Raw genomic sequence first — 18,166 nt, forward strand, 5'->3', positions numbered from 1 at the left:
TTATATCAAAACATCAAGTACAAGTATCCAAAAACTTCAATTCAATTTCATTTATACAGCGCCAAATCACAGTAACAGTCGCCTCAAGGTGCTTTATATTGTAAGGTAGATCCTACAATAATAGATACAGAGAAAAACCCAACAATCATATGACCCTCTATGAGCAAGCACTTTGGCGACAGTGGGAAAGAAAAACTCCCTTTTAACAGGAAGAAACCTCTGACAGAACCAGGCTCAGGTAGGGGGCGGGGCCACCTGCTGCGACCGGTTCAAACTGATCTTCAGCTCACACAGTGTTTCAGCTGGTGTTCTGGATCCACCCAGTTTCTGACTGGCACTTATTTTTCAGTATTTAACTGCATCTCCTTTTAATTTTCTCCCTTTCTCAACCAGCACTACTTTGGCCGCCTTGCAGAGAGAAAGGGAGGATGTTGCATGTTGTTGCTGTTGTGTGAATTTGTGTTTTTATGCTAATTGTTTTGTTTTTCTTACTAACTTTAAGTTTAGATTTAAGAAACACGCACTCAGTCACAAATTTCTTTGGTTTCTTGGAAAATGAAAGCGCTTTCTAACGGTAACATTTCAGACACGACAGCAGTATTTCTCGAGGTCTCGCACTGGAACTTAACACCCAGCCATCAGCAGACAGCGTGCTGAAATTTTCTCATTTTAACTAATGATATGGTTACATTTTGAAAAATAAGGAACTATCTTAAAGGCAGGGAACAAAATAATTGGCATGTACTGTAATTACAGTGCACAGTTAAAGAAAAAACCTGATATTAGATGTTTTTAAATGTTCCTATATCCTTTACTTATATAAGAGTGTCAAAGGGGGCATTATTGAGAAATAATAGTTTTCTAATGGTTTTCCTACTCACTTTATTAAGTTATCATATACAACGACTTATTCAGGGATTGACTTTAAATGAAACAGAGAGAAGGGTCTTGTCAATAACCAATCATTGCTCCCTAATCTCGCCAGCTTTCTCCTTCTATCCAAAGGTCTCAGTGTTGAGTCTGTGCAAGGAGATTGCAAATTCTGTTCTGCCTCTCACTTTGGAATAGACGTCATTAAATGGGCTGCAGATTTGCTTCTAACCGATCGATCGCTATTGGTAGGTAACCTGATTGTTCTCATGGCCATGCACACAAACTATCTGAGCACCATCACCCTTTGTGCCTCCATCTACCAGAAACTTTTGCTTATCTTTTTACTATCACAACCACGCCAACGATTCAAGACCCACAGCGGCCTTCTTATTATGAAAATTCTACATGTTGGACTTGTAATCCTCAGGTTCAACAAGCCTAACATTAAACAATCTCGCTGGTGGTGAAGAGGCAAATTAATTCTCTTTCCAGCTGCTGCGAGAATCATCCCACCCAAGCCTCACCTTTAGCGAAAACTGAAACAGTAGCTATCTGTCCTTCACAAAAAGCAGAAAGCCATCCCAGCATTCAAGCTGAGAGGCTTTTAATGAAAGCTGGATCAAACTCCATGTACAACCGTCCGCCCACAAAAGGTTCCTCTCAGGAACACCGAGATGAGATCTCAGCCTATTTGTCTCGACATCACTCAGTGAAAACAAACACCTCCGTCTGTCTGTGACACACTCAAACTGTCATCAATACGGCCCACTAGAGTGAGTGCAGGTACAGCCGCTCAATACTATGTTGCCTGCCACCATGCTGGAGGGAAGGAAAATGGTGTTCACAATACAGTGGTTTAGGTTAGAGGGCATACTTCTTTTTTATGAGAGTGAACTGCAAAATATGAAACTGTAGCTGAGAGCTGCAGAAGAAAAGCTCGCATTTTTTGACTCAAAGGAGCTGTAGATTCACTTGACATTATGACATTAGTTTTTAGATCTGAATCCAAAGAGCAGATCTGAGGAATTATGGCACTGCTATCTGTTACCACATGGCTTAACATGGCCTCTCTGCCTCCTTACATTGCTGTTATCTGCATCGTGACTCCACAGAACAACTCCAGAGTATGAAATTAATGTTTCACTTTAGATTTTTGTCTTACCAGTTAATGCCACTTCATTTTCTGCTTGGCTGTATTACAGACAGAAAAATAATCTTAAAAGCAAAGAAATGCACAGTCAGCTCAGTCAAATCACAGCCAAGGTCTGGTTCAAATCCACGGGCCACCTGGGGTGTTTCTGTGTGGAGTTTGCAGGTTCTCCCTGTGCCTGCATGGCTTCTTCCCACAGTCCAAGCACATGCACGTTAGGTTAACTGCTGATTTGAAATTGCCCATAGGTGTGAATGTAAGTGTGAATGTTGTCTGTCTCTATGTGTTGGCCCTGTGATAGACTGTGGACCTGTCCAGGTGTTTACCCTGCTTCTCACCCGGTGGCACCTGAATGACCCTGAATTAGATAAGTGGAAGAAAATCAATGAACAGGTATCAGCTCTAGTGTGTTTTGGTACACATTTTTTACAACAATCGTCTTCATCCGATGAATGTCCCCGTGTGCGTTAGCTACTTTTCTGGAGGAAATCCTGCACGGCAGACCCACTCATGTGACTTTTCTCCCGTTTACAATTTTCCGATGGTTCACTTTGAAATGTCAGTGCTGTCACTGTCCTGCATTGATGCCCTGATTTCCCATTGCTGTAACCCGTCCACCACAACAACATACACCTAATTATATTAGCCCTAATTAATTCTCCTGCTGAACTAAATCAAACCAGACTCGTCCAACTCACTGTGTATGTGTAGTGTACCTCATTAGATAACACTTTTTAACAATTTTAATTGGGATCCAAATCAGTGTGTGTGTTTTTCACCAAATGAGGCCATTCTGTGGAGGAACCTAGCATTTACATTTTAGGAGACAAACTCCAGCTGTAGACGATCACAAATACCTGCGAATCATAGTTAAACTTTAATTTGAGTCTTAAATTTTAAAACGTTTTATTATTACATTTATTCTGGCTGACTTTATATAGAAACAAAACGACATGTCCACACATCTCCCATATTCATTATTATATTACAACATGGTCTAAATGGTTTAAACCTGTTACAGTTTTTATAAAAAAGAACTTTAAAAGGTTTTCAATAAATAACCATCGTCATTTTTTTTATTTTACAGGCGCGGAGATTACTCCGTTTTTTGCTAAACATACTGCCTTATTTCTGATATTATAGACAATACATACAACATTTAAATGCCCTTTATAGATATGGTTGTATTAATCAGTTATCAGTTCTGTGGGCACCGAGATGATTTTGTCCTCCTGTTGCCATCGTTGGTATGTTGTTGTTGTTTTTTTAAATATGTGTAATGTTGTATGTTAATATGATAAATCCATTTTTTTATTTTGCTTTTATTATCCAGCCAGGAAATACTGATGAGTTACAGGTCTGTTACTAATGTACAGTGTGCCCATTAAAAACAGACAAATAAATACATACATAAAAGGAAAAATGAGAAACTAATAGTAATAATAGTTACACTAATAATTAAGCTAGTTGTTTTTCTAGTTTTTAAACCAGCATCTATACAAAACAAAAGCTAAAGGCATAAAAAAATATTAATGTGGTATTATGTTATATGTTATAAGTGCTTAATTCATCATTTATATATCACTCCTCCTCCTTAGTGTCATTTATAAATACAGGTATGTTTATCCATCTGTTAATGTTACACCATGTACAGCTATCGCTGCCGCGATATCATCTTAACAGTAATCACAAAAACATGGTCATAATAATATCTGTATTATTAATAGAATACTAAGGAGGAGTAATGCTGTATAAATGATGACTTAAGCACTTACTAATGACTTAATGATGCTTAATGGTGTAAAATTATTATAAAGTGCTACCAAATTATTTAAGACATACATTTTGTGATTTGTAGCCTCGTCCGGGATATTAAGTACCACAACCATGTGACTGGTTTTCGGGAAGTGGACTTACAGTCCAACAATGCAGCTGTACAAAAAGCAGACTGATGAAAAAGTCAAACTAGATAGTGTCGGAGCGTCCACACAGCGACTCCTTGAAGATGTAAACCATTTGAAAAGGAAGCCCGGATGGACTTTTTGGATCCATGGACACCTCCCCTTCTTAACGCTATCATGCAATTATTCACGATGACTCACTTGAGCTAATGATGGAGTCACAAAACTCAACACAAAGGCATTTTTAAATATTAGTGGGCGGTGAAATCTTAAATGTGTGATTTCACACCAAAGGGCTAAATGAATGGAGAAACCATGGCTCAAGAAAGTCTGGCCTTGTCTCCATTAACTTAATGATGTTCTGTGTGTATAGCACAAAGTATATATTTTAAAAGCTGCAGCTCGGGGCTTTTTCAGAGCTCAGGGGGATTTTCGTTCTTTGATCAAAGGTCTGTTTGAACTGATTAACAGGGAGTGTTCATTGGATCAAAGCGCTGCAAGGCAGGGTTACAAAAGCAGGAGAACAAAAACGATGAACAAAGAGTTGAAAATGGTTCATGCTTAAGTCAATGGCCCTACAGCCCTTTAGTATGACTTTTTGAACATTTAAAAGAAAGTCAAAGTTTGCTTAAAATTTAAAACAACACTTCAACATGTGCTGTTTGACTAGAATGACAGGTTTCGGGTGGAAAAACGTGCCTTCGACAAGCTATGACACGCTTGTGTAATCCAGTTTCTTTATTTCTATTAAAGGACTTTTTAAAAAGCCCTAATGCTCACGTACACCAACAAACAGCTAAAGTTTGGGGCCTTAAAAACTCCTAAAACTGAGTTCAGTTGCTTTTCAGCTGCTGCTTTTCCCCACATCTCAGGAAAAAGCACTTTTCTGGATCATAAAACATGCCAACAAAGTAAACCGTGCATTGTGTTCATTGAAAGAGTCTTACTTGAGTGTGGAAACAGTTTGTGTACACAGGCCAACAGAGGACGCCTTTTGTGCTAAGAAACACATTTTCTCTCCTTTGCAGAGTCAAAAAGGGGCAAACATCAGTGACGACGAAGCAGCTTTGCAAAACACTATACTCGCCTGTCCTCCTGAAGCCTTTGTTAAGAGTCAATATTGGCATTTAAAAATGTTCTCAGAGTCTTTTCCCTGCTTCTCTTGTTTAACCCTGAATTATTAAACTGAACTAAGAAACATCTTATTAAATGACAGAGGCATTGCCACAGTGTTTTCAAGAACATTATTCATTTGAAACCCATTGACCGCGATCAATAATGCATCGGTTCATGTGGCGTTATCAACGAGCTGCTGTTAGAACGGGACCGTTCCAGATGGAGGGTTACAGACAAAGAAATATGTTGACTAATTCCAGCGCCGGCTGAAGTGCGAGCTGATGAGGACAGCTAAAGAATAATAAAGAGCGGAGAGTGATGAAGAGATCAACAACGCGCCCTGAAGGGAAAACATTGTCACCCCATTTCCTCAGATTCAGGTAATTTTGAGTAAACAAAACCAGATGTTCAAACCGAATTGGTGCTCAGATGTGTTCGCCAATGAGATGCAAAATGATGCTGCTGTGTGTATGCTTGTGTTTTTAGCAGAGTGCGTGTTTGTGCATGTGTCTGACTGAGACTGGTGACTTGCTTAGTGGTAACGAAAAAAACAAAACATATGAACAAGAACAATTATTGAACTTAGAAAACAGAATAGATTTCTCCCTATTACCACATTTAATTGGGTGATTAGGGAAAGAACTGTCTTGAGTATTCATGTATTTTTGGGCTCATTACTGTAAAGTCTTTGAGTCTTAGGCTTCTGCACATAGAGTCTTGCTTAAAATGTAAGAAATTTTCACCTACTTTCATGATTTAGCTCAAAGAAGTAAAAAGAGGAAGGAGCAGACTTCCTTTAGTCATAACAGAATAGAATAAAAAAAGATTGCTTAAAGAAATGTGGGCGTGATAAGTCATTCCCAAAAGACGCCATTAAAATACATGTAACCAGGTTGTATGGCAACATTTGTCAGTTTGTTTTTGTCAGAATGAAAGAAGTAATGCCAATTTAGTTGTATTTTTGCAACTAAACATGTAATACATCCATTTACTTTAGAGTAGTCAATACTAAATTAAATGAGAAAATGCTGTTTTCTGTCTCACTAATAGACATCTTTTACTAGTTTGGGTTAGTTGACCCAAGTTCAGCACAGCTGCAAATTAAGACATAATTTAGACCACTGTAATAATGGTTATTAGATCTCATTCACTTTCTTGATCACTTGTTGTAGGGAGGTATGGTGAATCTCTGCTTTCACAGGTTACAAGTGGTCCAACCTATGGCACTATGATGGGCACAGGAGTTGACAACCACTTGCAATCACTAGATTAGGCTCCGGTTAGACAGACATAGAGACCAGTCACATTTACTTACTTCTTCAGAGAGTGTGTTCCATGCCACCTATTGGCAACTGCAGCAACCAGCCAAGGAGAGTTTTGGTGCAGCATCTTCTGCTTATTTGAATCAAATTCACGCTAATGACTATCAGTAACCTCCAATAGCTATTCCCCAGCTGGTTGCAGAATACATACTTTTCCCTAGTGACTGGCGATTACCTGTGGGTCATTGACTGGTCCATCTAAGCCTCTGTCACTGTGGTCTAACACGCATGTCTTTGGACTGCTGGAGGAAACAAGAGCATAAAGAGAAAGCCAACTCTGACCCAGGGGAAACATGCCAACTCCAGCAGACAGACAGGCTGATTATCAGGGCTGAATCTCAAATCTTTGTCCTCCTAGATTAAGAGCAATCACTGTCAAAATGCTATTTCTGTCTCAAGATAGAACGACTTGTGTATTCAAATTTCCTGAATTTCTGTATGAGTCATGCTGCCCAGTAGTAACATAAAAGAAAAAAAAGCCAAAGCGGCTTTGCCACATTTGTGAAAATGGCAAACAAGCCAACAGTTTGATATATACATATACATACATATATACACACATATATATACATATATGTATATATATGTATATATATACATATATGTATATATATATATATATATATGTATATATATACATATATGTATATATATATATATACATATATATACATATATGTATATATTAGGGGTGCAACGATATTCGTATCGATATTGAACCGTTCGATACAGTGCTTTCGGTTCGGTACGCATATGTATCGAACAATACAACATTTGTAATTTATTTTATCATCTTTCCTTCTGACGATGCTGTCTGTGTTGAGCGCTCAGTGAATCTGCGTTCGACTACTCCGCCTAGGCTGCACTGTCGAGCGCAGATCCACTGAGCGCTCCACACAGACAGCATAGTCAGAAGGAAGAGCGCTGGGCAAGCTAGCAAGACAGAAGTTAAGCTCTCCTTGCAACATGGACCTCCCGCACCCTCATTCAGATCTGGCGTTTGGAATTATTTTGGTTTTCATGTGACGTATGACCCTGAAGGTAAGCGAGTCATGGACTAAAGTAAAACAGTATGTTGGATGTGCCATGCAATGCTTAATTACATTGGTGTGAACTAGTGTGCTAGCGCAGTTAGCTCGTTAACGTGTTGGCCGTCTAGCCCCATTCACGGGGCGATCGGCGGTAGCTCGTTAACGGAGATTTGCCGTGTTGTGGCGTTAAGGTCATTTCAACGAGATTAACCTGAAAGCACTAGTGGGAACACAACGAATATGACTGCACATTTACGCCGACATCATCCTAGTGCAAAGACAAAAACAACAAGCATGCTACTAACTTTAGCCGAGTCATTTAGACAGCTGTTAGCACGTGATTCTCCTTATGCTGCTGAGAATATAGCCCAGAAGAAGCGGATAGTATAGCTTTTATTTTGGAAAGAGACATTTCTCTGTAATAAACTCTCTTTTCCAAAGATGAGTGATTCCTCAATCAGATACAGGGCTTGCAAAATCGCTAGCCCGACGTCCCGGAGCTAGCGATCTTTCCAGTCGGGCTACAAAAATCTCTCTGCCCTGCCCGTCGGGCTATTGTAGGAAAAATATATGTCAATGCTTTTGCATTCTTTCAGAAATGTAGCTGGGTAATTATGTCATTGGCATCGGTGAGCCACTGTCAATATGTGACATATTGAAATCGCGTTTGAATTTGCGCTTGCTTTTTTGCTTTCACTTTGCAATCGCGCGAACTGTGTATAGAGAGCGACAGCACTGATCTGTGAGTGATGATAATTTGTGCACCAATTCCTCTGACATCGTCTTATTAATCGTTAGCTTACTATGCAAACATGACAAGTGAAATCTCCCGCAGCTTACACATGTGAGAGGTTGATCGCGCAGAGAATCGCTGAGCTTATGTGAGTGCGTGTGTAAAAGCATTTCAGTTCTGCTGAGCCAAATAAGACAGGTCAGGGAGAAGAAGTGACAGCCAAAGAAAAGCTTACCACAAAACGGAGAAGTTATGACAAATCAGACTATAAGGCAAAAAGAAAGTGCAGCTTTATGGTTTCATGGACAAAAGAATTTCTGTGGCTGCAATATGACGAGCTAAATAACCAGGGCTGCACATAAGTGGTCCGCAGGTGCGCATTCGCTGTCAAAATAAAAAACGCGCACAAGGGTTAGGGTTAAATTTAAAAACTGTACTTTTGAGTTAAAATATATATTTATAATTTTAATAAATGACAAATTAAAAAGGCATGAACATTTTTTTGTATCGAAAAAATATCGAACCGTGACACCAAAGTATCGAACCGAACCGAACCGTGAATTTTGTGTATCGTTGCACCCCTAGTATATACATGTATATATATATATACATATATATACATATATGTATATATATACATATATATACATATATGTCAGCAATATCAGGAAGAAGGAACACGAGAAGCTGGAGAAATACCAAGGGCTCAGAGAAGAGCTCAAGAGGATGTGGAGGGTGAAGGTAACGGTGGTCCCCGTGGTAATCGGAGCACTCGGTGCGGTGACTCCCAAGCTAGGCGAGTGGCTCCAGCAGATCCCGGGAATAACATCGGAGATCTCTGTCCAGAAGAGTGCAGTCCTGGGAACAGCTAAGATACTGCGCAGGACCCTCAAGCTCCCAGGCCTCTGGTAGAGGACCCGAGCTTGAAGGATAAACCGCCCGCAGGGGCGTGCTGGGTGTTTATATACACTGAACAAAAATATAAACGCAACACTTTTGTTTTTGCTCCCATTCCCCATGGGATGGACGTAGAGACCTAAAATTCATTCCAGATACACAATATAACCATCCCTCCCAAACAGTGGTCACAAATCAGTCCAAATGTGTGGTAGTGGGCACATCTGCTATATTGAGATAATCCATCCCACCTCACAGGTGTGCCACATCAGGATGCTGATCTGACATCATGAGTAGTGCACAGGTGTACCTCAGACTGCCCACAACAAAAGGCCACCCTGGAATGTGCAGTTTTTTGCGCTATTGGGGATCTGGGGACCCAGAACCGGTCAGTATCTGGTGTGACCACCATTTGCCTCATGCAGTGCAACACATCGTCGCATGGAGTCTATCAGATTGTCAATTGTGGCCTTTGGAATGTTGGTCCACTCCACTTCAATGGCTGTGCGAGGTTGTTGGATATTCGTGGGAACTGGTACACGCTGTCGTATACGCCGGTCAAGCACATCCCGAACATGCTCAATGGGTGACATGTCCGGTGAGTATGCTGGCCATGCAAGAACTGGGACATTCTCAGCTGCCATCTGCCCTGAACAATGTGAACCATGATTCATCCGTGAAGCGCACACCTCTCCAACGTGCCAGACGCCATCGAATGTGAGCATTTGCCCACACAAGTCTGTTACGGCGACGAGCTGGAGTCAGGTCAAGACCCCGATGAGGACGACGGGCATGCAGTTGAGCGTCCCTGAGACGGTTTCTGACAGTTTGTGCAGAAATTGTTTGGTTGTGCAAACCAATTGTTCCAGCAGCTGTCTGGGTGGCTGGTCTCAGACGATCTTGGAGGTGAACCTGCTGGATGTGGAGGTCCTGGGCTGGTGTGGTTACACGAGGTCTGCGGTTGTGAGGCCGGTTGGATGTGCTGCCATATTCTCGGAAACGCCTGTGGAGACGGCTTATGGTTGAGAAATGAACATTCAATGCACGGGCGACAGATCTGGTTGACATTCCTGCTGTCAGCATGCCAATTGCACGCTCCCTCATTGCTTGTGGCATCTGTGGCATTTTGCTGTGAGACAAAACTGCACATTCCAGGGTGGCCTTTTGTTGTGGGCAGTCTGAGGTACACCTGTGCACTACTCATGATGTCAGATCAGCATCCTGATGTGGCACACCTGTGAGGTGGGATGGATTATCTCAATATAGCAGATGTGCCCACTACCACACATTTGGACTGATTTGTGACCACTGTTTGGGAGGGATGGTTATATTGTGTATCTGGAATGAATTTTAGGTCTCTACGTCCATCCCATGGGGAATGGGAGCAAAAACAAAAGTGTTGCGTTTATATTTTTGTTCAGTGTATGTATATATATATACATATATATGTAGAGATAGAGAGATAGAGAGATGTGTGTATATATATATATATATATATATATATATATATATAGATATATATAGATAGAGAGAGAGAGAGAGAGAGAGAGAGAGAGAGAGAGAGAGAGAGAGAGAGAGAGAGAGAGAGAGATAGATAGATAGATAGATAGATAGATAGATAGATAGATACTGGCTTTGATTGACTTGAGAGTTATTTTTGTTTACTCTTATTTTTTTTTAACTCTTCGATCATTTTTAAAGACATGTAAAGACTTTGGGAATACAAATAATTTGCCAGTGTCACAAAGTACATAATTAATAAAGCATATCAGTAATTTCGAGTTCAATTTAGTGTTCGAACTGTCTGGAAATACCATCGTAAAAAAATCACAACCCCAAATATAAGCAATGTGAATGAATTTCACAACAGTTTTCAGCATGGCGTGGGCGCCTTTTATATAAAACGGATTTCAAGCTCATGTTCAATCGATTTTACGGGAATGAGGCATGAATCCCCGACTCCACTGCTTGACTTTAGAGGCTCATTGTTTGCTGGTTTTGCTCTAGGTGGCCACTCAATTGACTTGGTTTTTGAGAAAATGCAGTGTGACACACTGTTTTTCTGTCCATGCTTGACCCCCAACTGGACATTTCCCACATGGTGACAGGGTAGCAAAAACTACATGACACGGGTCACTAAATATAGCAAGGACGGCTGTCGCTAAGGAGGCGCTAAGGAATAAACAAGAGAGAAATGGTGGACCTCTTTCTCAGGTGAGGTTATTCTGTTTTCTTCCTTGCTGCTCTTTTCCTCCTCCCAACCATCAGGACTCCGCAGGGATGCCAATATATAGACCAGCAGTTGCTAACGTCTCTAGCCAAGCTCCCAGTCCTTCAGGTCTTAATAAATTGAACACATCACATAACGTGATTTATAGTTGCTAATTTTTAGTTGCTTTCCCTCAGTGGATCAAGCTCGCAGGCTGGGAGAACTGCACTCTTGTAAAGCCCCATAATGGATGTTCACTGTGTTATTGTGGAAGCACCTGTTTACAGGGTGTGTGCACCCAACGTTAATAGCAATTAAACATATTTGTGCATTTGCTCAGATTTTTTGCTTTTATTTTTTTACCAATAAAACAATAATGAGGCAAATAGATTTTTAGGTTTATTTTAAAGCATTTCTCCTGGACAGTTTTTAAAGATTACTCTGTAAAAACCCAGAATCTCTACTGCCAATGCATTCCATTAGAACCATAACACCAAAGAAATGATGACCTTCCTTCCTTTCATTTTCCTTTCATCGGGCTAAGAAGGATATTCTAGATCTTCTCCTCAGCAACATTTTCCTAGAGCCTCTCCTGGGGAATCCTGAGACACTCCCAGGGAGGATGATATAGTCCCTTCAGTGTATTCTGGGTCTACCCTGGAATCTCCTCCCAGCTCTGCTGGGCGTGCCTGAAACCTCCTGGAAAAGGCACCTATGCGGGATCCTAATCACATGTCCAAACCGCCTCAGCTAGTGCCTTTTGGTACACTGTCTTCACTGTGAACATCATCCACATCTTATTTCTAAGGCTGAGCCCGGCTATCCAACAGATACATTTCAATTACCACCCAGAGCTCATGATGACTCATGATGGGGGGATTTTGAGTCCATTTCAAAGGACTGAAAAATTCGCCAATGTGACTGCTTTTGATGTTGCTCTTCTAATTATCTGTTATTGCATATGATTCGGATCTTTGTTCACTTGCCTGTAACAAATTTCAGTTGTATTATTTTCCTCTTATTTTGTTATATATTTGGTCTGGATCAGAGTCAATGATGGATGCACGGAGGGCTGGGTGGGTTGCTGGGTTTGGAGAGAAGTTGGGGGGGGGACCTTTGGGGGGGGAGCTAATCTGAACGAGTAAAAGGTGAAATCTGGAGCAGGGCACCCAGGCCTGAGGAGCAGAGCTGATGAGGCAGAGGGCTGCAGATTGGGGAGGAACAACATGGACGCTGAATGAGGTCTGTTGTTAGAGGAGGTGGATGACATCATAAACTCTCACTGTTCTACTTTCACAATGATAGATCTATTAAAACGTGCTTGTTATTTTGTTGTAGCCTCCTGTGGTTTAAAATGCAGCCACCGACTGGTTCAGTCTGGCTCACTGCAAGCTCTCTGTTTTTAATACTTCCTTTATATTAGCGTAACTAATAGGCCTGCCACACCTTATGTAAAATTCATTTTTAGCTTTTTCATAATGTTCTTCATCTGCAATAATTGAATTATTCAGATGTGTTAGTTATTATATTGTTTGCTGTACCCGTTATTAGTGGATGCTAAAATAAGTTTTACCTTTCTGAACTGTAACGAAATCATTTGTAAAAATAATAAAAGCCCTAAAACTTAATCTCACATATTTCTAACAACTTAATTTCTTTAAGAAATGATTTCTTCTCTGGCTTTGCTTCTGTTCTTGCAGGGCGGGGTCAGAATGACCCCCCCAGCAGTTTTGTAATGTTTGGGGCTCTGGTGTTAAAACATTAATCTAATTGAAACCTCTTAATTTCAGCTCAGTTCCCTTCTCCCTACCAGCCTGATCTAGTGCAATCCCTCCATTACTGCTGGCCTGTACGCACCAATCCACCTGACAACCTGACGTTCCATTTTATCATCGCTTATGAACAAGATCCTGTTGAGCTTTTTAATTATAGCATTTCATTGACTGGAGTATCAAATTTCAGCTTAATTACTTATTACCTCTGTTGTACTGAGACAGAGGAACACACCGCGCAGGCACTAAAACAAACCAGCAAATCCTCTTTGCAGGGCCTCATTTCATACTGTAGTTTGAATTGTTTTCGGTAAATCGGACCTTTAAGTGCGTGGAAGAAAAGTTATCGGAGCATCCCGTACACGGTTCACCTCCATTTACCGGTCAAATCAATTAGGCTGTTCCTAAACGCATGCTAACGAATGCATTAAGCTGTATGCAGTTTAGACTGCATTAAGCTTGCAAATCTCTTTGCAGCTCTACTTTATTTACCAAGTTGCATTTACCATAGAATCTGGCCACACAGAGTCCATTACTATCCCATCAGACACCACAGGACCACGACTGGGTGGTGTTTTTACTCTTTTGAGAAGCCTGAGGTGTAATTACTGCTCTCAGACAAGATCTAATCTCAAAGGTATTTTAATGCCAGCAGTCACAATCATCTACCTCATCTCTCCACGTAAACTAAATTGACGGCAGATGTAGTGAGACTAAGCAGATAATATCTTCATTCATTTAACTTTGGCCTATAAGGCAGAGGGTGCTTTAGTCACTGGGACAATGGTGTGTTTTATCTTCTGTCTGAGCATATGCTTTTAGAAGCTGCCTTTCATCAGGTAACTATGACTGATTAGTCAAAGGAAAATAGATCTTTTGTCCATAGTTAAGGAAGACAAGTACCACCGTCTCTGTGTAGCTGGAGCAGGAGCAGAAATCAACAGCTGCAGCGGCAGTAGTTGGTTAGACAGACCCAGTGTGTTTAGGCCCAGGGCTGTTGACTTACCCCTGCTTGACTGCTTTGTTCTTGTTCACATCGATGGTGGTGATGGAATGCTTGGCGCCAGACTGTACCTCCCATTCAACCTTCCACTGGGGGCTCTTCGAGTTGGTTTGGAGCAGGTTTACCCCCTTTTTAGCTTTGACCCTGCAGGAAATGGCGAGAGAGAAAAAATAATAGAGGAGGTCAATTTTATTAAGGGGGATGATTTATGTGCAAGGTCAGAGGTGGATACCCTCTCTGTGCTACAGGCCTCCTCCCTGGATTGCATCATGGCAAAAGCAATTCCACAGATGAATCAATAACAAAGATGAATGAAGATGACAGTGCAGTGATACATGAGAGCAGAAAGGTAGGAGCACTTCAGGTCAGAGTGCTCACTTACACTCTCTGCAAAATCAGATCTACAAAGCTTTTTACTGAACCCACTGGATATTCATTTCGAATTAACACCTGAAAGCCACAAGCTTCGGTTCACCTGCTTTTTGAGAAAGTTCATACACACCATTGAGCTTTTACTGAACTGCATTTTACATTAAAACAAAATAAGCCACCTTTAAAATTCCTAAAAACTGTTGATTGAGTCTCATGTGCAATCTCCCTTCCTTAGCCCTTAGCTCTTCAGGGAGAACACACTTTATAGATAGGTCAAGGTTACCAGCACGAGTCCTTGAGATGATTTTTTATTTATTTATTTTGGCTTGTTTGTTGCTCCAGGACACTGCAACAAGGAAGAATGTTTGAACCTGGAAACCAAACATACTCCCTGCTACCTCTTAATATTTCAGGTATTCACATTAAAAAGGCCAGACCCTAAAGTGTACTGAGTGGAGTGTTGTGAACACTGCAGTGTTTTACTGCCCCCGTTAGGCTTTAAAATGAATTCAGATATTTTTAAGACTATTTATAATATTTACACGTACATGCACAACAGTTCACTTGATAAATATTGTAGAACTTTACATAGTTCTGTAAATAAAACCATTCTCTCCCCCATCTCCAAAACTATTCTACATAATAACCCAAGGGCCAAAGAAGTAATAACAGTAAATGTAATGCACATACTGTATGTGTGCATCTTCCAAACATCTACATCCGCAATCCTACTCATCCACACATACAGTCATGTACGCATGGCTGCACCAACCAATCTGCACGTGCATGCACTTCTATATACATTCATAACGCTGCATTATCTGCAGAGATTTTATACACAGTGAACCAGATGTGCAGAGGCTATAGATGCATACAAAATAAGACTATGCAAATGCATAAAGCTGTAGCACGCTGCAGCTATACAAAAACATGCCCCAACATCTGCTCAAGGATTGTGCGTGCTTGCCGGAGCAACAACTAACACCAAAAGAAGAAAAAAAGGGATGAGAGACGAAATAGTTAACGCAGTAAACACATAAATAGCTACATAAATGGGTAGAACTCTTGAATTTTATGGTATAGTAAAGCTACAATAACATGCGACACAGTTGTTTCCCTTTTCTCCAGTAAAATGTTGTGATTTGAAGTATACATAAGTCCTGCAGTATTTAAATTTAGTTCATAAATATTTGAAGTAATATGATTTCCAGTTGCAGCAGCAGATTTATGCTTTGCTTAATGCTGAAAGATGATCCGTGATAAAATAAAAGTGAGTGGGTCTGTGCAGTCAGGATTGCTTTTAAATGACAACATGCTCTTTCAGGATGGTCCGCGGCCCAGGAGTTAGAGCAGACTGCACACTAATTGGAAGGTATTTTGATGGTTTAATCCACAGCTCCCCTGCTCTGCATGTCTTTAGGCAACAACGGAAACACAAAATTGCTCCTGATGCAGCCATTGGTGTATTTTTTTCCCCAAGATTTGATTCTTGTTTTGGTTTAACAGACAGCCTTTCTTTTTTTTTTTGTTGTAATGTTTCCATTTTGCTTGTCTCATGTGTTTCCTTGTTTTTCTCTCCCTCTGTTTTGCATGCTGTCCTGATTTCCTGTTCTTACTTACTTAAGTGGGACTCCTGTGGTTTCACTTCCTTTTTCGTCTCACCAAACTAAACCTAAAATTGTATAGCCTGCCTTCAATAGTGTCACCAGTGTCAAATCAGGCCTGTATATAAGACAGGACAAAATGCAGCTGTACATCTGCACTTAAAGGTTAAAGGTCACTCTATTGAGGATGCCAGTGTTCACATTTTGGACAGATGGTTTAAAAGAGACGTGAAAGAGGCCGTCTATGTCCACTGTGAACATCTTTGAGCAAAGGGGACGGCTTACGATACTAACTGTCTGCACCTACAATCCACTTTTGAGATCCCTTCCCAGGCTCCTCAACTCCCACTCACATCTTGCATCAGGTAACCTCAATAAATCACATTGGGTGGAGCAAGGTCTCACAGTGGTTTCACTCAAAACCACTGGTGATAATGACCCACGCTTTTTTCACACCTTAGCTCATGTGATGAAGCACATGTTTAATAATAGAGGGTCAACAAGTCTCTTAAGGTACAGCCCCCACTAGGGTTTAAATACCGGGACTCTCCACTATTTGGCTTTAGAACTGAAGAAGCCTCTTGGATGAGCGAAACATCTTTACGAAACTTAAAGAAGTCACTTTGTTTCTAAGCTCCTAAGACCTTTTTCTAGTCATACTTTACCCATCAGTTGTTGAGATCACCTGGTTTCTCGTGCTATTGGTAACCTTTTTGGGCGACATTTTTACATTTTCTAGCGAGTTGTTACAAAATACCACTGTCTGATAGCAGACACCTTTGAATTTACCGATATATTTCATTAAAGTGTTTACAGAGAGAATTTTTTAGTTGTTATTTCTTTTTAAAGAAGCTTTTGTCTTCCCAGTTATTGTGATTTCTGGTTATTTGACCACAGAGCCATGCCCCAAATGATGTAACATGGAAAAAATCCAGAGCTCATTCTTAGACAAATGCAGCCACTACAGATTATTGATCTGATGGTTTCATTTTCATGAAACACAAGACAGAAGTGAATTATTAATGCTTTTGGCTTTTGCTTCTGTGCTTTATGTCTTCTAGACTATTCATTACTATGTTAGTCTACTTTGAAAATGTGCCTGCATATGCTCGGAAAATACTTTGTATTCTGTGAAAAAGAATAAATAACGATGTAATATTATTATGTAGTTTTAGGAGGTTGTCACCAAGGTTATTATCGTTAACGAAAACTAACGAAATAACGAAAACTAGAAGTGAAAAAACATTTTCGTTAACGGAAATAAAAAATAAAAAAAAAGGAAAACTAACTAAAACTGTAATGAGTGTTCACAAAACTAACTAAAATTAACTGAATTTATAGAAAAAATGTGTTTAGTTTTCATTGATGTGTGCGTGTCATACAATAGTCAAGGGTCAAAATGAAGTTTAGTTTCCAGATTTTTTTCTTGCTGTGTCTCATTATGTCAGCAGGTGGCAGTACGTTAGTCGAGTCGTCTGTGTTGCTGCTCCGTCCACGCGCAGAATCATGTCAGTAAAAGTCGGGAGAAAGCGCCAGAGTCCAATTTGGGATTACTTTGAATATGACTGTGTTTTGGATAAAGCAAGTGTCTTGTAGTGGAAAGAGACAAATTATGAGGGACATTTCTCAAGGGGAAAAAAATCCCACAAACCTTAAAGTGTACTTGAAAAGCTCACACAAGAAGGCTAACCTAGCTTACCTTGAGAAGGTAAGGGAGCACACTCAACCCTCATCCCCAGAAAACAGAAGCTAACCCCAGGCAAGGCAGCGTGATGCATCCGGAGACAACAGGACTGGGATATCTACATAACTGTGTGAGTCAATTGCCTTCAAAAAGTTTATCAATTCACTTGAACCAAAATTACGAACACCCGGTGCTGCAAGAGTTAATAGTCTCATTGGGGCCAAGATATACATTTTATAGTTGCCTGGTATCAATGGTTGTTCATCTGCCTTTATTTATTTGTTTGTTTAAAGAACCCATAGGTGGGAATGTGAGTTTTCTGTCTCTGCGTGTTAGCCCTGCGACAGACAGCCGACCTGTCCAGGGTGCAGGGTATGGTAGCTGGAATAGCAACATACCCAAGGATAAGCAGAAGAGAATGACTGATATGATGAAACTGGGATTTTATTACACTTAATTTTTGCAAACACAACTAAAACTATAACTGAAACTAAGGATT

General features: G+C 40.5%; 1 protein-coding gene across 2 annotated transcripts in view; it reads right to left on the reverse strand.

Moving 5' to 3' along the window:
- Window positions 1-18,166, reverse strand: part of tmem132e (transmembrane protein 132E) — a 448,364-nt gene that overhangs the window by 71,362 nt on the left and 358,836 nt on the right. For both annotated transcript variants that reach the window (XM_080867161.1, XM_080867160.1), the window contains exon 3: window positions 14,011-14,151. In XM_080867161.1, coding sequence (XP_080723287.1) covers window positions 14,011-14,151 — 141 coding nt within the window. The remainder of the gene's footprint in view (window positions 1-14,010; window positions 14,152-18,166) is intronic.

The sequence above is a fragment of the Rhamphochromis sp. 'chilingali' genome (genome assembly GCF_963969265.1).
Source record: "Rhamphochromis sp. 'chilingali' genome assembly, chromosome: 19".
Classification (NCBI taxonomy): domain Eukaryota; kingdom Metazoa; phylum Chordata; class Actinopteri; order Cichliformes; family Cichlidae; genus Rhamphochromis; species Rhamphochromis sp. 'chilingali'.